Here is a 21,112-nt window from a genome sequence, read left to right as displayed (position 1 = left end):
ACAAGAGCAGCAGCATATATTTTATACCGGTGTAGGTTCAAAAGAACAAATACCATACTGGATCAGCTAAAAGTGCATCAAGCCTAGCAACCTGTCCCTGGCCAATACAGCTCACAAGCACCCAGTAGGATCCTAAACAATAGGTGCAGTCCATTATAAAACTGTACTTGCTCGGTGTTGTAATATGATCACCATATATAATAACTATAGCCTTATTTTCATTATCTCATTTTTCCTTCAGACACAACCTTGCTAGGTAGGAAATTCTGTAACCAGCTCATTATCATCAATACTGTGAATGAGTTTTCCAACTTTGAACAAATGATGAATTCCTCATTTGTACCATGTTACTCAATGTAAACGTATTGCCAGCCTGCCCGTGTATAGACTGACAAAAATACTGGGACTAGAGAAATGTAGCATACTGCTGCTATCACCACAACAAATGGGTCCTATCTACACTTCAGCTATTTGAGACTGTTCAGCAGATTATGAGAACAAGGGAATAATTATACATTGGCTCTCCTCTTCCTACTTTAAAATGTAAGCCAAACCACATATCAAAAGGTTATAGGGCCTTTTTTTTTTTTTTTTACTACAAGCAATTCCCCATAGGCAGGTGCATGCCCACCATCTGCTGGAGACTGAGAATACGGGGGAGCTGTCAGGGCAGGGCTATATGTCCATGACATCAGCAAGTTAGTTTTATTTCATCTCCATCTGCTGCTAGAGGTCCATAACCCACTTGTATGGACTGGCCTGCCTGAATGCAGAGGAATAGTCAAATCTTCAGTTTTGTCATTTCAGAAGTATTGGGGCTGTAAAGTACTGTAATTATTACAGGGTTCATTGTGTGCACAAGAGCATATCAGTGACTGGAATCCACTAGAAAAAGAAAACCAAAATGGAAGACATCTTTGAACATATTGTAATACAAAATATATATAGGTAAATATACATATATAAATACATAATACAGAGATTATAAGATTAAAATCATTTCAATTTTATGAACAAACATATGCAAAAAGTTGTGTTCGCTATGAGGGCAGTAATTGACTGGTTCTGCTGAGGTGCAAGTCTGTGACTCAAGTTTTTCATAATACTTACTCCAGAACTAATTCTAAGACTCTGGCTTTTGCATTTCCTATGTGCAGTAAGCAAGGTCTTGCAGGTGAGTAACTGCTTTTCTGTTCACAGTCTGAAAATCCTGTATATGATACTGCATAGATTCTGTTCATTGGTCTTTCACAATCTAGATGAACAGTAGAGGTACCAGAAGTAGAGGCAGGGGCTCTTCTCTTTCAAGAGAAATCCCATCATGGTTTCTTAGCAGCTGAAAGGAGGATCTCTATTAAGATATGAATTGTACAGCCAGAACCCAATATTTGCTATTGCAAAGCTGCGATTGGTATCTAGGTCTTCATAAGCACTAGCTGAAGGCTTCCTGAATCTGTCCTGAGAACCCCCCCCCCAAAAAAACCCAAGATTTTCAGGATATCCATAATGAACATGCATATGAGAAATCTGCATATACTGGGTCTCTAATGTATGCAAATTCATCTCATGTATATGTCAGTGTGGATATCCTGAAAATCCTCTACAATATTCTTTGCTGAAAACACAATATACTCGCACAGAGCAATACGCTATATTCATACAGTAGGATCAAAATATATTTACAACATAATAAAAAAGGTAAAACATTCATACAAGGGCCTGATTTATCAAAGATCTTCCACATAAGCTGTGAACAGCAATTCTTTTACAAATAAGAACCAAAACAACATCTGAGGAAAATTAGCATATAATAATATGGCTCATTTTCAGCTCTCAGTTTCCACTTATATTGCCATACATGCAGTAGTTTCTTAAGAGCTTCTCGTCCTTTTGGCTAAGTCATAAGCTGACAAAAGTTTCTTCTTGGCTTTCTAGCTGAGACTGAAAACCAGTAGAATATGGAGTGAGGAAGGGGGTTAACATTCTGCTACCTGACCACCTTGGGATATGAAACTGGACTCTGATCAAACCAGGAGGATAACATTTCCTGCTTAAAAAAAAATACAAAAATCCAACATGGGCTTGCCCACTGGAAAGCATATCCTGCTGAAGTCCTGGCTGCCAGCAGAAAGTCCAGTCAGCCCATAGGTTCAGCCATCTAGGTATAAGAATATTAAATCAGAACAGCAGTCTTAGAGCTGGATTTTTATTTTGCAATACCAAAATTATGCCAATAGTATAATGACCAAATAGCACTTTGTACTTCATTGTGAAAATATATCAAAGTTTAATGCTATAAAAAGGCTGCTGGCAAAGAACCATCTTCGCTTGTTTCCAAACAAAGTCTCGCCAATCTGAAAAGGGACGTAGCACGAGGCTATTAGCAGCACCTTTACTGGGGACATGAATGATTTTTTAAAATTTCAGTTTTGCATTTTTTCCTATAAGGAATTGACCAAAACTAGTTTTGTAGGATGAATATTCATTTTTTTCCCTCAATAAATTTCAGTGGGAGTCACTGCTAGTAAAAATGAATGGCTGCTTTCATTTTACTAGGCACTTATCTATAAGAGTCATTACCGGAAGTGTACTTCCAGGAATAGTTTCACTATCTTGGAAAATCAATTTTACCCAGTACTGTGATATCAAATCACATCTAGGTTTGCTGGGGCAGAGATACACGTTCCAAGCATCTGGGAGTCACTGGCCCTCATATAGCAGTCACAGGACTTCATTTGTTTAGCACCGACTATAAATGCATGTACATAGGTGAAAGTGGACAGCACTTGTTGCATGTAACCCAGAGCAACAAAAAAACCCAGAGAGACCCTGAAGCAATCTCCCCTGCAACTACCCTGGAATATAATTTACTTTGTATCCTTTGTTACTGGGATCTCTGTAATGAACGTTACAACAAAGAGATCTACCAGTACTCAAAAACTTCATAATCATTGACATATTCTCACTTTTACCACTTTCAGTGGAAAAGGAGAAGAGGTGGAGTGTAAATCCCGGGAATCCTTTAAGGCCCGGGTTTGTAGTCTGTGTGCCACCCTCTCCCAGTGCATGTGGGCATGTCCTCGAAGGCATTGGTCCTTAGCAATCTCAGTGGCTGTGTAGTTACTGCAACATCTTCCGCTAACAGGAAGGGATTAGCGCTTTCCTTGCAGATGAAGGTTTCTCTTCCAGAGGCAGTTCCCTTTCTGTGGCATCCAGAAGTTGTTGCATATAACAAGATGTGCCCAACAGCATATGGCCTGTGGCCTGCATGGTGAAGAGTCCCCACCGTAATGCTTCCCTGCCAAGAACGTAAGAGAAAAAAAAACAAACCACACAGCATGTTACATTCAAAATGGTCCACAAAAAAAAAAAAAAAAAAAAACCAAACCCAAAAACCATACTTCCCCCTCACACCAATGATATCTATGAAGATTTTCCTTTCCAGCTGTCTTCTTATGGGAAGGAGAAACAAAAGGATTCATCTCAAGAATATTAACAATAAATCACTGCCACTCACTTCATGATCCTCTTTGCTCCATAACACTGCAGATCATAGGACAACGAATATGTGCCATACAATGTAGCTTTGACATTTAAGCAGCCAATGAAGTCACGGGGATTCATCTTATAAAGGTCGAAGGTGACACGAGCCACGTCAATCCTGCGAGACTTGTTGGAGGACGAGAACCAGTAGCGAGCACTCTGGGGAAAATGAGAACAGTATTAGTGCTTAGTGTTTAGGAAGCCCATCTCCAGAGAAAAGAATCTGCAGTACCAGTAAGGAGACATTTTAACAAATGAAACAGCTGTTCTGAAGGTACAGGTATACATAACCCAGGTCAGAGACTAGCTAGTCCTGGGATACAATAATAGTACATAACCAAGAGAAAGAATCTTGAATGTGTCTGGGCACGGCCCACAATTTGAGCAACTGACAGCCTATTTTCCTTGTGCATTCGCACCTCAGATATTACCAAAAGAAGCAGGACAGGTAACGTGCACCTCAGCAAGTGCTGTGTAGGTCATAAGTCATTGCATACCTCACTGGGTCTCCATTTCTGCCCCTTTTCAAGCACCATTAAGATAGATCCACTATCCAGAGACTGGAAAAACTCCTCCGTATCAACATCTGTTCCATCCTCATCTAGAACTAGAGTAATAGCACTTGTAACAAGTAGAGTGTCCTGCACCTGAAGATGCAAATGAAAGAGAATAAGAAAGATAAGGTGAGAGTGAGGGTTCTGGAAGCTAGGAAAAAAAAAAAGAAGAAGGAGGTAGCAATATGAAAAACAGATAGTGAAACAGATGTACATGCACTGAGCTCCATAAATCAAGACAGGGACTGGCCCTTTTGACTGAGGCCTCAGGTTACTGCGGTGCAGGGGATCCAGGTTCTGATCCCCTGTCTGAAGGGACTGACTGGTCCTGTGTGTTCTGCAGAGGTAGCGTGCTCAGGCCTGGGGAGGGTAGGAAGGCAGAAGCTGCCTTTGTGAAAGCTGCTATTGGCCAGCAGGTGGTCCTAATAATCACCTCAGAGGAGGCGCCTCTCCATCCCTCAGGCTGACATGGATCCCTCCGCTGCCTGTGCCATAACAGGATGGCAGAAAAACTAGGGGTAAATGTGACAGACCGCAATGAAAAAAAAAAAACAATACAGGAAAATAGTGAAACAGATACTGGTAGTAAAAAAAACAACCAGGCAGAGAAAATATACAAAAAAAAATACAGAAACTGGAATATGTGAAAGGAAATATAGGGAACGGCAAAAAAGATAAAAAAGCAAATGAAGAGAAATTGTAAAGATATTGCTAAATAATGAGACAACGTGAAGTACTTGTGACTTATAATACTTTTTTTTTGTTGAATAGGGGTAAAGCTTTGCTAAATAGACCCTATGTGCTGCTTCTGTACCCACCTTGTTGAGGAGATCTCTCAGGCTGTCAGCCATGATTCCTTTCTTAATGCTGCGGTCCCAGTTACTGACACGATAAGGTCGCAGTTTGGTTACAGGACCCGAGAACAGCTGCTGAGTCACAGAGGTGCTTACAGACACACACCTAGCAAAGGCAAAGAAGAGGGTCAGGATATGCAGGGGGAAAACTTGAGGGCATAGGTGTATTTTGGGAGGGAGTGAGTCAGTGCCCGCCGCCAAATGCCCCGAGCTAGGTCCAGGTCAGCCTCCCTTCCCCATATAAATTTCCATAGCCCTTGCCCCTCCCCCCAAAAATAGAAGACTGGTTCTTGCATTTGCTCATTTCTAAATCACAGGCTATGAACGGTGCGGGGGGGAGGGGGCGGGAGTGGAGGAGGAGAATAGTAACTGCATATAAAAATCAAATTTGTTGAAATAATTTGTTCACAGTCACGCAGACACTGAAGTCCCAGGACATCTCCTGAATTACTGTCCAGTGCTCTAACCACTAGGCCAAGCTTTCTATCCAGAGGCCAGCTTGCATTCTAATGACATTATTTGACAAGGTCCCAAATGGAAATCTCAAGTCTCATTTCCACGGACGAACACGTCCTCCTCGCTTATAATGATGGACAGCAGGAATCTGCTATTAGTTCACAAAGCTGGTCCTGACTGCAAGTCACTTCAGACAAAATCATTAACTATGTGTGGATAATTTGAAGAGGACGACACTTAATCTAAGGGAGGGCAGAAGGAAAAAAAATGTGTAGAATAACTTGTTCAAAGTACTAAAAAAAAAAAGAGAGAGAGAGAAACACCCGAAAAGTGAACTCTTTTGAAATTTCATCTCCTCCTGTTCCCCAATCCAAAAAAAAAATCCCAACAATCTTTTTCCTTATTTTATTGTTGGATTACAATCCGTGTTGAAATCTGTCTCGGACTTCCAGTGCCACAGCCCCACTGGCCGGTGACATTATACAATGGGCACTAGTAAATTGTGTGATAAAGTCAGGGCACTGCTCTGGTCCCATGTGGCAAACCTGCAAGAATTGGAGAAGATACAGAAGAGGACGGTGAGAGAAACAGACAAAGAAAAATTCTTACTTTGAGATGGATTTGGAAGAAAGAAGGCTCAGAGACTTCATAGCATATTCCATCTTGGTCAGTAAAACTTGCTCTGACCTGAAAGGAAATAAGAGAGGCTTAGTGCTCAGTTTGGAGTTTCTGAGGATTCACCAGTTAGTTCTTCAGTGAAGTTCCCTCTGTGGATTGAGAGACCCGGAGAATAATGAATCCATCATAATTCTATTTATCCTTACTAATCTCTGTCTGTCCTGGTGAAAGACTCCTATATCTCTTATCTCTAATTTCAGCCAGTCACACCTCTCTGAAAAGGTCAAACAGTGGATGTGCAATGTGGAAAAAATTTTTTTTCCAGATTGAAATCAAATTCAAAATGGAAACATTTTATCTACTATTAATCGGTATATTTGTCCAGCAAAAAGGCTGCAATACCAGCAGTGGCAATGAGGTATCAGAATAACAGCATCCAGGTATCAGTATAATCTTTTTTTTTTTTTCCATTGCTTTCAAGGAGATTTCTGCTAGCACATATGAAATAAAAATACAGCATAAATCATGCATGTTCCCGCTCATTTCAATTTACTGGATTGCCCTGTTGGGGTGGACTGGAGATCTGAACTCTTGGTGATGACTAGGAAAAGAGATTCTGTGAGAGGAAAACATGAGTTCTACTGGGCCAGGAAAGAGAGGGAGAATAAGAGCAAGAATTCTAGTTAAGTACAAGGCACTCGATCCTCAAAATCCTCAGTTTAACCTCACCTATAATCAAGTACTTTAAATCTTCAATCACAGCCTTGCTGTCTTAAATCAGCGCCTCCTATTTGTTCTCTGTTATATGTCCTGTTTGTCTTGACTTGACTGTAAGCTCCAAGGAGTCTCTCTGTACAGTGCTGGGTGCATCTGGAATAAGCTATATAAGTCAAGATCATAAATATAACAAAAGAAATATGCTAGGAATTATTAGGAAAGAAATGGAGAACAGATAATACCATAATGCCTCTGCATCGCTTAATGGTGCAACCACATCTTGAGTATTATATGCAGTAGTGGTCACCACATCTCAAAAAAGATATAGCAGAATTAGAAAAAATACACAGAAGGGAGACTAAAATGATAAAGGGGATGAAATGATTCCTCTTTGAGGAAAGGCTAAAGAGATTAGGGCTCGTCAGTTTGGAGAAGGAAGAGAAGAGAGATATGATAGAGGTCTATAAAATGAGTTGTGTGGAATGAGTAAATGCAAATCAGTTGTTTACTCTTTCAAAAGTATAAAAAGTAGGGGACATTCAATAAAGTTACATTTAAGACAAATATGAGAAAATATTTTTTTTAATTCAATGCATAATTAAAACTCTGGAAGAAAAGTCCATAAACAATAATGAAGGTAGATTTGGGGAAATCCAGTGTTTTAAATCTGAGATAAGTGGCATGGACTCTATCAACCTTTTGGGAGGTACTTGTGACCTGGCTTGGCCACTGTTGGAAACAGGATGCTGGGCTTGATGCACCTTTGGTCTGACCCAGTATGGCAAATCTTATGATCTAACCATGGGATGATACTCAACCAATTTATTTTATTTATTTATAAAACTTTTTAGCCTGCTGAGCCACAAGAGTACATACACAATTATAGTCTCCAATAATGAATGACAATACAAATCCATATAAAATAAAATAACTGCATTAAATTAAGTTACAAAAAAAATCACTCATCAAATCATTAACCATCCTGTCCTTGTATCAAACATTACACTGATTCTCATTAGACATCACCAATCTGTAAGCAGATAAGAGATACTAAAGCTTTGCATAGGCCTCATTAACAAGGTAAGTTTTCAGCAGCTTCTTAAAACTAAGTAAATCCTGAATTATTATTAATATTTTTGTTTAAGAGATTGAGGGAGCGCGTTCCAGATGATTGGATCTGCCACTGCAATGATGCGGTCCCGTGATTCATTGAAACAAATCTGTTTAATGGAAAATACTGCTAACCGACATTTTGGTAGCGGAGTGTAAAGTATGGGGAGTGGGGGAGGGGTGGTTAATCAACCTAATAAATGAAGCCTGCACATGCGCAGTAGAGAGCAGCTCTACTGCGCATGTGCGGGCGAGCACGTCGATCACAGCAGAGCATCAGCTGTTTGAGAACATGGCGGCTGCAGCGAGGAGCTGTAGCGGCGGCATCGGCGAGGAGCAGTAGAGGCGGCGGCGAGCAGTAGCGGCCTCGGCGAGAAGCAGCGAACCCGGTGGTGAGGGAGGAGAGAGTGAGAGTGAGGGGAGGTGAGAGTGGGAGAGGTGAGAGGGAGGAGAGAGTGAGAGGGTCAGAGTAGCCCTTTGTTACGGGCTGCGAGCGTCAGCTGGATATCAACATGGCGGCGACGAGGAGCGGCAGCCAGTAGCGTCAGCGAGGAGCAATGAACTCGGTGGGGAGGGAGGAGAGAGTGAGCGGAGGGAGGTGAGAGGGAGAGAGTGAGAGGGAGGGAGGTGAGTGGTGGGAGAGAGGGGAGAGGTGGGGAGGAGTGAGGGGAGAGGGAGAATGAGGGGGAGGTGAGAGACAGAGGGATGTGAGTAAGTGGAAGGGTAAGAAGTTGTGGAGCAGAGAAAAAAAGGGAGTGGAGGAGGGCTGAGGGAAGGGGAGGGAGGTGAGAGTGAGGGGAGGGAGGGAGGCAGTAAGAGACAGAGGGTGAGTAAGACTGAGTGGAGGGAAGGGGGTGAGTGAACGAGGGGAAGGGGGAGTGAGGGAGAAAAAGTGTAGAAGGGTGCTGTGTTCGAAAATGGACTGAAAAAAAAAATTTAATGTAGCCCGTTTTAACGGACTTAACGGCTTGTAAACACATAAATCAGCTAATGAACCCCGAGGCAATAAATGCTACACTATACTGGACGCCAATGCACGGCTGGCTAGTACTGGAGTTATTTGGTCTTCATGAGAACATCTGGAAATGAAGAGAGGCTGCTGAATTTTGAATACATTGCAATGGTTGCAATGGTGACTTTGGAAGAGCCAGAAATGCACCGTCACACTAATCCAGTGTTGGTAGTACCAATGACCGAGCCACTAAACAGAAATCAGAAAAACGTAAGTAAGGTTTTAAAGAGCGCAAAAGCTGAATTTTAAAAAAAGAACTTTGAATCACGGTTTTATACAGGGCCGCAGAGAGAGGAATCAAGGATCACCCCCAGATCTAATGCTTGATGTTTAATAGGGATTGACATCGCCATAAGACCACCAGGTATCCCCTACCATGAAAGACCAGATACCCCCTGCCATGAAAGAAAAAAAAAACCTCTGTTTTTTTCCACGTTTAGCTTCAATCTGCTATGTGCTAGCCACCAGTTAATTGAGGAAAAGCAGCTAGAAAGTCTGTCCAGTGCAATATCAAATGATGAACAAATAGGAAAAAAAACAGCCAACAACTGGATATCATCTGCAAATATCTTGAATGAAATATCTAGCTGGGACATGATATCACAGAGGGATCTCAGGTAGATGTTGAAAAGCAGAGGGGATAAAGAGGATCCCTGCGGGACCCCCATCGACAAGTTCACATGTGCTTGAAGTAGCATCTCCAATCACCACCATGTACGTGTGATTTGACAAAAATGATGAAAACCAAGAATACACTGTTGTAATACAATCGATCATTCCATCTCTGGGTATCGAACGCTGCTGACAAATCCAATAATGCAAGAAAATATCGGATCCCAGAGTCAGCTGAGGTGTTACATTCCACAACAAGAGGCAAAGGGATGACTAAGCCCAGAGAATGACGAATATTAATTCCTTCGGTGTATTTACTAAAGGATGGGGCGACAAACCATTCCTTTTGCTTTGCATTAGAGGGATTCAGTGCAGATCTGTTAAACTGGGGAGAGGGGGTAGCTTCTACTGATTGAGAAACCCTTATTCAAATGAACAAAAAAAGGGGCTGAACTCCCCCTAGGTGCTTCCTACACTCCAAAGATGAAGCAGGCCCTTCTACTTCTAATCTCATTCCTATGCTAGGAATATCAGCTTTCTTTTCATCAGAAGAGATATGATTTTTGTGCAGAACTAGGGGTCACGATGTGAAACTCCAAGACTCAAAAACAGTCAGGAAATATTGCATCACGGAAGAGGTGGTGAAGACGAGAACAGTCATTGAATTCAAAAGGTCCTGGGACAAACACAGAGAATCCCTGCTGGCTAGGGAATGGAAATTAACAAATGCGGTATTTATTTAATTTATACTTTGCTTTTTAGCCACTTCAAGAAGAATTACATACAGGTACTGTGTTACACCTAAAGTTTACAATTCTGCTTGGGGTAGCCTCAACGGAGTGGCAGTTGCTGCTCCTACCCTTAGCAGATGTCGGTAACCTGCACAGAGCAGCAGTTGCTACTACCCTTAAAAAAATTATTAAAAAAAAAAAAAATTCTTGCTGGGCAGACTAGATACCATCTCATCCATGGAAAATGAAATTCACCAGGGAGCTCTTGAAATGGCACAGGAAATCAAGAGATGAGGTCCTCGGAATGAATTAGGTCATATCTCAGAACATTACATCATGGAGCCTACCATTCCCACCCTCACAAGAGAAAAAAAACCCAAAAAAAACCCCTTACATGTAGCACTTCTGTGAAGCACTTGAGTGTCAATGACCTGGGAACCTAAAAGTCCTCTGCTCCCACACCCACTGCCTGTACCAGAGTTTTGCTACCAAAATTTTGGATCTGATCTACAGCAGTTCAAAAGTGGGAAAATGAATTCAGAAGAGATACTCACTCTACAGGCATCTCGGCTAAATGCTCAGTTTCTGCTGTTCCTGTCAAGGTGGTTATGAACAGTGTTCTGAACTCAAGGCTATCTTCGAACTTAATATACTCCAGCTGGATTGGGACTTGCCCTTTGACCAGATAAAGAGAGGGTGAACACACATAGAGAGCAGAGTCCATCTGCCAGTCAGACCGGGCTGTTGAGCAATGCACCACATGGTGTTGATTCTGCTCCCTGGGTGACTGTGAAAGTGGCTGGTGAAATAGACCGTATGTACAGGGTAAGAGAAGGAAATGCTGCAGATATTGCCAAATAATTCATGTATGTCTTTAGTTATCACACACAAAGCACCTGCAACTCTATTAGGATTATGTGTATGACTGGAAACAGCACTGTCCTATGGACCCTGGCTCTGACCTGGAATTATTATTTTCATTGCATATGGCACATCCCAAAACAATGCTCTACCCATTAAACACAAAAACTTTGCTACAAGCCACACTTACAAAAATAACTAAAATAGTCTATGTAGGCTCCCCTCCCCCAGTTCACCCACAGTTTTGGCCTGGGGGAAGGCCTCTCTAAGTAATCCCACTCTGGTACTAGATCCTAAAAAGCCAACCTTGCCCAGTGCTTGCCATAAAAATATCTTGGGGATGTAGACCACCACAAGCCAGTTTTTGATTATGGTGACATAGTACATGTCGGCAGAAAAGGATCATTTGGCCCACCTGGTCTATCCAGCTGAACCCGTCTACACCAGTGGTTCTCAACCTTGTTTTCTATCAGGAGACACCTGAGAGGTGATGCTCACGTGCGTGTCACACTGAACACAAGACCATCACGGGACTAAATATAAGCATATGCTCTGTATCCACAGGAGTCCCCCAGAACTAAGACATTTCCCTTTAGAACGCACCATACAAAAAAGATATTCTGATTCTGGTGTCATCTTAATAACAGCGTCACAAACTCCCTCTACTACCAGGTACATTGTGAAATAATACAAACAAACCCCACTCTGTACAGGTCTGTCAAACCTGCCATACCTCAGCAGCACTAACTCCAAGAAATGAAACAGCAATAGCTCTACCCATGAAAAGGCAGCAGTTCATCGCCAGTGCAATATCATATTGAGAAAGTAGAACAAGTAAGACTGATACAAATCCCTACATGCTACATCTCAGTCATACACATACAGAACCCAGACAGACCTGCCTTCACCTAATACAGAATTACAAATGTGAAAATTACAAATGTGGAAACAGAACCTGGAATGAAAACCCCAAGACCACCTTCTGCATGCAGCGCAAAACTGGAGACTAGAAACAGAAATATATTTCCTCCTACATTAAGCAAAGTTCAAAAAGAAGAAATGCATATTCTCAAAACTGACATAGTATGGCCCTTGTACCCAGTCCCTCCCCTCCATGCCCCATCACCTCTCACTTCTCACAACTACTCAGTCATGCCTTCACATCCTCATATCCCTGTCCAACATTCCCGACACCCCACCCCCACATCCTCTTCCCCGAGCTCCCTCTCTCCCCGTTCAGCTCTTTCTTCCCTTCCCTCTCCCCTATCCAGAATACTGCTGACCACCTCTTTCCTACTCAGCATCCCCCACTCCCCCAACCCAGCAGTCTCACACGTCCATCTCTCTTCCCTGCCCAGGAGCCCCCAACCCTCCCTCCTCTGTCTCTACCTACCCAGCAACTCCAACCTCCTTCCCCCCATCCCTGACTCCCAGTCTTCCCACACCTTCCTGCCTAGTACATTTTCCCCTCCTCCTGGCTCTCAGAAAAGGCTTGTCCAATCCAGAGTCTCCCTCCCTCTTTACCAGCAGCAGATGAGGGCAAGAAGCATTGAAGAGAGGAAGAAGATGGAGCAGCAGCGGATCTACAGAGCACACACCTTCCTCCCTTATGCTCCTGCTTTCACGTCCAGGCCCCATGGGGTGAAGAGAGCATCGGCAGCCTCACAGTCAGGCCAGGCAGAGGAAGATAAAGTTGATGTCCTGCCAGGCCCATATGAACAGGAGTTGGTGATATCGTGCTCTGATCTGGGTGAAGGTGGAAGGAACAAACTCCCAGTGGCCAGGAAGAGAAGGAAGCAAGAGCAGCTTCCTGTCACACCCAATAAAAGAGAAGTCAGCCAACTCCTGCCCAGACTGATGAGGAAAGATCAGTCTTCTGCTGGCTCTGCGACACACCAGTGTGTCCTGGCGCACCTGTTGGGAGTCACTGGTCTACATTACTCTAGCTTTGATCATCACCCTCTCTTGTCCTTTCCACCACCCTCTGCACTAAGAGGAGATCTTCCAGCTGACAGCTACACACGTTTGACTGCTCAGAGATTGCTTTGGATCCTTTTTTGCCATTAACTGGGAAGTGTAGTAAAGCTGTCTTGCTGCACGCTAGAGATCTGCCACCCTCCCCTATTATACCTGATACAGTGTACCAAAGCCCTGGTACTGCTCCATGCTAATCTAACTTACCACCTCTCCCTGGAAATGGAACATAATCCTACTGCAGATCTCTGTAAAGCGGCTTTGTCAGCTCTTCCTTTCAGCCCTCTAGCATTCTGGGTAGACGAGCATGTGGGTTTCCTTACCTAATTCAAGACCCAGGCTCCTCTTTCCTCATTTCTTTATGGCAGCAAGTTCAGAAAACAACTTTGTGATATCTCTAACGGATATAGCACTATCGCCCAAAAGCTGCTGTATTGTGTTCTGACTCAATCTGCGTTTCGTCATCTTTAGGTCACCTGAACTTCTTCACGCCCTCCGTCCGTCCGTAACACTTCTCACCTGACTTATTCACTCCTTTTCTGTTCCTGACTCTCCAGATGCCTTCTGAGTCAGTCTTTCCCCCCACTTTTCTTAGCACAAATACAAAATAAATGGCTATATCAATTATTTTTAAAATTCTCCCTCAGCATGTGGCATGCAGGTTGCTAATGAATAAGTATGACAATCTCCAATATAAAAGGGGAAAAAAAAAAAAAAGAAGATTTTGCCTCTAGTATCACACTCTACATCAGTTGACACTAACAGGACCAAGAGGATGCAGTGGCATTACCACAAAATTAGCATTAGATGGTACCTTTACTTTTGGCATCAAAACAATGGGAAAACATCTCACTGAAAATAAAAAATATATATATAATTGTTGTCACAATAATAATTATACAAAAATGCAAAATGATTCTTACTTCTCATAGGTATCAGCCCAGTCAAGTCTTCAGGATAATCTCTGGGAAGGCTGCAATATTTAGCTTTGTCTGTAATTCTCTCTCTCTCAGCCCCACTGCTGATCAATTTGTTCACCTCTTATCTCCTCCTCTCCCTTTCTCCTCCTTTTCACCCAGGAGTTCAAGGTCCCTCCCTCTCACTGGATAGTCTGAGGGAACTGGAGCAGAGGGTAATGCAAAGTCAGTAGAAAAGGACAAATCCTTCCCTAGTGGGGTCTGTGTGGCACCGATAGAAGCCCTGTATTGCCTGAACACGTACAAATTCTGCATTCAGTCTACATCTTTAGGCTACATACATATGTATTAAGTTAGTCCACCTATAGTTTGTTCCTATACCTACAACTTTATTTCCCCCAGGTAAATTCTGCTCTGCTGTTAATAATGAAAGAAATGTAACTCTCCAATATTAGTTAAAACAGAATCAACTTGAACTTTCATACTGATTTTTGCTTTCAACATCTTTTAACAGTTTCCACCCCCAAATTTTATTAAAGCTTCTTATGAAGACCTTAGGAATCATCAAGCACTTTCATGAAACGAATGATCTCCGTCTTAATCTGAACCTTCGTTCAGGGCAAGAAAAACTGTAATAAATGAGCTACACAGGTATAATAGAATGCTAATATTTAATAAAAAGGTAAATCTGACTGAAGAGGAAAATAGTATGTCTGAACTGAGCTGCACAGTACTCAGGTTCAGAGGGATGGGAATAACCAGAGGAAAAAAAAAAAGTATGAGGGAATGAAAGAAAAAAAAAGAAAAGGGGGGTATGTGAACAGAAAATGTGTAAGGCGACAGAAACAAAAGAGAGAGGCGAGAACTAATGCGACTATACTGAATTTAGAGAAAGACCAACTGGCCGATCCACTCTGCACAGCTGGTCTGGCCTACACTGCTAAGGATATATCTCAGCTGCAGAAGCTTGACCCCTTGCAGGATATCGCCCCTTATCCAAGTCAAGGCTTGTTGCTTTCCTCATGGGTTCTCCAGCATCTTGGGTAGATTAGAATACGTGTTCCCATACTTACTCCATAAGGGAGCAACTCCTCACATTTTGAGCCCATGGAAATACATACACACTTCTCACCACTAAAATCTGGATCCTAACACAGGGAACGTAGGAGAGCTTCTGGCAGCAACGCTATCTGACCTTTTCAATGCTTCTTTAAAGTCCGGCATGGTGGAATCCAGCAGAAGAGGCTCCTCATCATAAAAGTGGAAGGGAGGAGTCATCTGGGCACATCAGGCTGGTTAGTCGGACCTCAGTGGAGAGTAAATTAACGGAATCACTACTACAACAAAGGATGGTGCAGTTTTTTTTGGCATCCGGTGGATTGCAGGATCCAAGGCAGTACAGTTTTACTAGCCATAGGTACTGCCAGGTGAATTGAATTGATTTCTTTGACTGGATGACCCGAGATTTAGATTGAGGAGAGTGCTAGATGTAGTGTACTTGGATTTCAGCAAGGTCTCTGACGCAATTCCACATGGGCAATTATAGCATGCCCTTGCTTTGGATCCTAAAGTAAAAGGACTGCTAGGAACTGGTTGAGTGGAAGGCAAACGGCAGTGTGCCACAGGGACTGGTCCTCTCCAACATTTTCATTAGCAATATTGCAGAATGGCAAGCAGAAAAAAAGGAGGAGATACTGCCTCTACATAAAGTCTCTAGTGAGACCTGATTTGGAGTACCATGTACAGTTCTGGAAACAGCACCTTCAAACAGATATAAGCTAGAGTCGGTCCAGAAGACAACTACTAAAATGGTGAAAGGTTTTAATTGTAACGCATATGGGGGACAAACCTAAACATGTCTACCCTGGAAGAAAGGAGGGAAAGGTGAGATATGATAGACATTTAAATACTTCCAAGAAGTAAGTGTACAGATGGCAAGGCTCTTTCAACACAAAAGAGGCTCTGGAATGAAGGGTCATGATATGAGAGTGAAAGGAGGTAGGCTTAGGAGTAATCTAAGAAAATATTGCTTTACAGAAAGAGTGGCTGACACATGGAAACAGCCTCTCTGTGGATGAGGTGGAGATGAGGACAGTATCAGAATTCACAAGCACTAAGGAGCTCTGAAAGAGAGGAAGAGACTATAAAGCGGAGCAGAAGATGGAACTGGGCCATCATGATCTAGGTTTCTTTGTATTTACCATTCATTAATCCTTTCCTCAAAAGGAAAGAAAACCATTATGTTCCAAAAAGAACCACCCCTTTTTTTTATATTTATATACCAAAAGGCGAAACCACCAGCATAAGATGTGAGTATAACAAAGAATAGGGGGTCTTGATCAACTGAAGGAGAAGAAGAGCAGTTAATTCCGCAAATGAGGATGGCTGGAATCTATGTGGAATTTCAAAAGAATAAAAACTCTTTGAATTAAAGGAGCAATTGCCTTCCAACAGAACTCTGGGTAAAACAGCTCTAACCTGGTTAGATACCAGTGCCAGAACATAAGGAAGCTGCAAGGGAAAGAAAGCTGAAAGCCGAGGTGAGGTTACACTTACTTTAGTTCAGAGAAACAAGATTAGTTTATCTATAAATTGAAGTTAAATACATTTCCTCTATCAAGACACTTCATACATAAAAGGTGCAGAGTCCAGAGCATATATATGTCTGCATAAGAAAGTGGAAAACAGATTTTCTACCAAGTACCAAAGTCTGACCTCCATGTGTTACAATATTTGAAAGAACAGGGACACAGCAGCACAGCAGACAGAAGTAATGTAGTTTCTAGGACGGCTATTCTAGGGAATTTTAGTACTGGTGACTGACAGAGCTAGACACTATAGAACTAGTCCGGCTGTGAAAGTTCTGCAATTTCATTAAATTTAGTTAACATATTTTATTCAAATAGAATCTCAATGTGCTTAAGATTTATAACCAATAACACATGCAGGCAGCCATTTTCAAGGGTAGATATCAGGTCAGCTTTTTTTTATTGCAAAAGAAATTACATAACACGAAGCAGAGGAGGAGCAAAGCTATTATTTATTATCCACTTGCAATTTGGTAAACTAAGACACAATTCCCCTCTCTAAACCTCCTCCCTATATGTCCATAGTCATACATGGAGGGTTAGTAATAAAGAAGATATTTTAAACACAGTAACTGACATCAGATTGAAACTACCAGGTCCATCATGTCTGCCCACACAACAAGGGAGCCCTTATGCCCTATCTGTTTATATAGCCTAGGTTTTCTATTGCTGAGAGCCCATCCTCCCCCTTCCATACCCAGGGCTTAATTTGGCTGGAAATGCCTGGAACAAGCAATTCTGCCACACCTGTTCAGACTTAGGAGGTAGAGAAGCAGGGGCCTTCTGCTCCAGCCCTCCCCTGCAGGAGAGAGGGCAAGCCTGGATCAGAGAGAGAGCAGAGAACAGCCACTCTACTCCCTGATCCAAGTCTCTGACAGGAGAAGGGGTGATAGGGAAGAGGATGCTGCAAAGCAAACAGGCACACAAAAATGGGCTGAATTAGCACAAGCCTGAATAACACAGAATGGCATTCTGCCACCTTTTTTTTTTTCCAGCACCTAAGGAAACAAAATACAGCCAGCGCCATAAACCAGAGCAGAGAGTGTTGGAGCTACTTACACCGAGAGGAGAACATGGCCTTGACTGTGGTGCAACATTCCTGGCACAATGAATTGAAAGACCAGGGAGTCAGCCCCCCCACTCTCCTGCCACTACTGCCTGTGTGTGGGAGAGTTCACACCCTGCCCCCCTCCTCGCACAGATCAGTCCTAGCCCTGGCCTCAGGCCTCCTCCCTTTCCCTACGTCACAGCTCTACTTCCTTTTTGCCTACAAATAAAGTCCTGGCCTCACAGCACTGGTGGGGTTGCCAACTTTTCCACAGGACTGGACAAGCGCTGCATACATTTTAGATCCTGCCAGCGAACTACCTAAACAGTGTATCTATGGCTATATTAAAGGGCAAGCATGAGCCGACAGTGTCTCTTCCAGCCTCTGAGGTCAAAGAAGGGGGCTCTTTGCCACTCAGCTGCTCCCCATTTCTTATCCTGTGGATTATTAGGGCACAGGGGAAGGGGCACAAACTTTCTCCTCTCTCTCTTATACATGTTCATTCTCTCTCTCTCTCTGACGCTCAATCTGAGAGAGTAAGAAACTTGTTGGACAGGAAGGAAGGGAAACAGAGGCGAGCCAGGGCTGTCAGAAGAGGCAAGCAACTGCCCAGGGTGCACTAACGCACCTCAGCAGGGGGCTGGGCACCGGGGCTGCAGGCCACCATTGTGGTGGAACAAGCACTCCTTACCCTCTATGAGGCTGCTGCCTCAGCCGGCCCCTGCCATGTCACCCAAGGAAGTACTGCCCCTCCCCCCATGGCCAGCCATGCTACCCACACAGCCCAGCGACAGGCCTGTGTGGAGCAGGGAGATTGGGGGGAGCAGGGAAAGGGCCAGGAAGGAGCACATTACAGTACATTACATGTTTTTGTTTACCACCAGGTAACTTCCAAGTTGCTAAGGGACAAGGTATGGGTCCAGACTGAGACCTGAGGGAGGAAAATACACCAAAAGAGCTGCTTCCCAGACAGCTGTTGCCTGGACTGAATATGAAAGCCTATGACCTATTCCCCTCCCTCCATGCCCGCCTGTTTGTCAACATCCCAAACTCCCCACCATGTATCTATCTAGCTCTCTTTCCTCCCCTTTCATCTCTGTCCCCTCTGTCTCTCTCCTCTCCCCTTTTTATCTCTGTCCCGTCTACTCTCCTCTCCCCTTCATCTCTGTCCCCTCTACTCTCCTCTCCTCCTTTCATCTCTGTCCCCTCTCTCTCCTCCTTTCATCTCTATCCCCTCTCTCTCTCCTCCTTTCATCTGTCCCCTCTCTCATCTCCCCCTTTATCTCTGTCCCCTTTGTCTCTCTCCTCTCCCCTTTTATCTCTGTCCCCTCTGTCTCTCTCCTCTCCCCCTTTTATCTCTGTCCCCTGTCTTTCTCCTCTCCCCCTTTATCTCTGTCCCCTTTGTCTCTCTCCTCTCCCCCTTTTATCTCTGTCCCCTCTGTCTCTCTCCTCTCCCCCTTTTATCTCTGTCCCCTCTAGCTCTCTCCTCTCCCCCTTTTATCTCTGTCCCCTCTAGCTCTCTCCTCCCCCCCTTTTATCTGTCTCCTCTGTCACTCTCCTCCCCCCCCCCCTTTTATCTGTCTCCTCTGTCTCTCTCCTCCCAATTTCTCTCTCATTCTCTCTCACAGACGCACACACACAATCAGGCTCCCAATCTCTCTCACACAGGCACACACACTCACACAATCTTCCAATCTCTCTCTCACACAGACACACACAAGTAGGCTCTCAATCTCTCTCTCACAGGCTGACTCACAAGTAGGCTCACAGGCTCTCACTCATTCTCTCTCTCAGGCACACACACAAGCAAGCTTCCAATCTTTCTCTCACATAGGCACACTCAAGCAGGCTCCCAATCTCTCTCATACACAGGCACACTCAAGCAGGCTCCCAATCTCTCTCTCACACTGGCACCCGCTCAAGCAGGCTCCCAATCTCTCTCTCACACTGGCACCCGCACAAGCAGGCTCCCAATCTCTCTCTCTCACACTGGCACACGCAGGCTCCCAATCTCTCTCTCTCACACTGGCACACGCACAAGCAGGTTCCCAATCTCTCTCTCTCACACTGGCACATGCACAAGCAGGCTCCCAATCTCTCTCTCTCACACTGGCACACGCACAAGCAGGCTCCCAATCTCTCTCTCACACCGGCACACGCACAAGCAAGCTCCCAATCTCTCTCTCACACTGGCACATGCACAAGCAAGCTCTAATCTCTCTCTCTCCCCCACAGGCACATGCAAGCTCCCAATCTCTCACTCACACAGGTACACACACACACACAAGCAGGCTCTCAATTTCTCTCTCACAGACTGACACATAAGTAGGCTCACAGGCTCTCTCTCTCATACAGGCGCGCACACAGGCTCTCCCTCTCACAGGCACACACACGCAGATTCCCAATCTATCACTCTCACACACAGGCACTCAAGCAGGCTCCCAATTTTTCTCTAACACACAGGCGCACACACACAAGCAGGCTCCCAATCTCTCTCACACACAGACTCTCTCTCCCCTATATGTTCTTGCATGCTCTCTCTCCCTGGGATGTGCAGGCAGCAGGAACCTTCTTGGACCCATGCAGCATCACTCACATGCTACTGCTCACAAACACACCTCTTGCACACACACTTCTCACATACGCTATCACTCACACTCACAAGTTCTCACACATTCTCTCACCCCTGAATGTGCATTTGCTGCTGCCAGTAAATCTTTTCTCTTTCACTCAGTCACTTACCACCTCACTCCCTTCCCCATCCCTTTTCCTCACTCATACCCCTTCCTTTCCCTCTTAGTCACAACCCATCATATGACTCACTCTCAGCTCATCTTCTTCCTGTTAGCCAGGTGTGGGAAGTCCGCCAGGAGGTCATTTGGCCCACTGTTAGGTATCTAGTGCCTAGCTCCCTATCTCTTACTCGAACAGGCTCGCGCACGCAGGCTCCTTCTCTCTCATATGCACAGGATCACACACAAACCATACTCCCTCTTTCTCATATGCACACTCTTACATACACGCACTCTCTCATACATACAAGGTCTCTTGCACAAGCAACAAGTTCCCGCTCTCTCACATACATACCCTCTCTTCCAGATGCAATCACTCACGCAAGCTCGCTTTCACTTGCAAGCACATACATACGTTCCCTCTCTCTCCCACATGCAGTCACACACATGCGCACAATGGCAGGCGCTGGACGGCTTAGGAAGAGCGTGTTGGTCACATGTGGGGCGAAGTGAACTTCAGATTAAAAGAGACGCCAATGGTTCTCCCCATGACATTGTCCAATTCATTCACTCCCTCCATTCCCCAGGCGATCCCGGGTTCGTTCACTCATCCTCCCCCCCAAACGATCCCGGGTACGTTCACTCCTTCTCCACTGTGTTCCCTGGTATATTCGCTCCCGACGATCCAACCACTCAATCACCCATTCTAAAACAAAAGGAGGAGAAGAAGACGGAGCAGCTGCTCAGGCGCCTCTTTCTTACCCCTTCCCCGTGGGGTCCTAGTG

The 21,112-nt window shown here is 44.2% G+C and overlaps 1 protein-coding gene across 7 annotated transcripts; it reads right to left on the bottom strand.

The window, feature by feature from the left end:
- Positions 1-910: 910 nt before the first annotated feature.
- Positions 911-21,108, bottom strand: CIDEC (cell death inducing DFFA like effector c). Of its 7 annotated transcripts, XM_029601168.1 has the most exons (7): positions 20,419-20,765; positions 6,755-6,895; positions 6,017-6,094; positions 4,916-5,057; positions 4,041-4,190; positions 3,518-3,702; positions 911-3,298 (listed from the first exon to the last, which is right to left on the bottom strand). In XM_029601168.1, the coding sequence occupies exons 3-7, from the start codon at positions 6,067-6,069 to the stop codon at positions 3,139-3,141; spliced, it is 690 nt and encodes a 229-aa protein (XP_029457028.1). In that variant the 5' UTR covers positions 6,070-6,094; positions 6,755-6,895; positions 20,419-20,765; the 3' UTR covers positions 911-3,138. The 7 variants fall into 7 exon arrangements, with proteins under 7 accessions (XP_029457028.1, XP_029457030.1, XP_029457026.1 ...); XM_029601170.1 differs by lacking the exons at positions 6,755-6,895; positions 20,419-20,765 and adding an exon at positions 21,090-21,108; XM_029601166.1 differs by lacking the exon at positions 6,755-6,895.
- Between the last annotated feature and the right edge of the window lie 4 nt (positions 21,109-21,112).

Source organism: Rhinatrema bivittatum, chromosome 4 (genome assembly GCF_901001135.1).
Source record: "Rhinatrema bivittatum chromosome 4, aRhiBiv1.1, whole genome shotgun sequence".
NCBI classification, from domain to species: Eukaryota; Metazoa; Chordata; class Amphibia; order Gymnophiona; family Rhinatrematidae; genus Rhinatrema; species Rhinatrema bivittatum.
The sequence above is the reverse complement of the archived record's forward strand: the minus strand, read 5'-3'. Positions and strand labels throughout refer to the sequence as shown.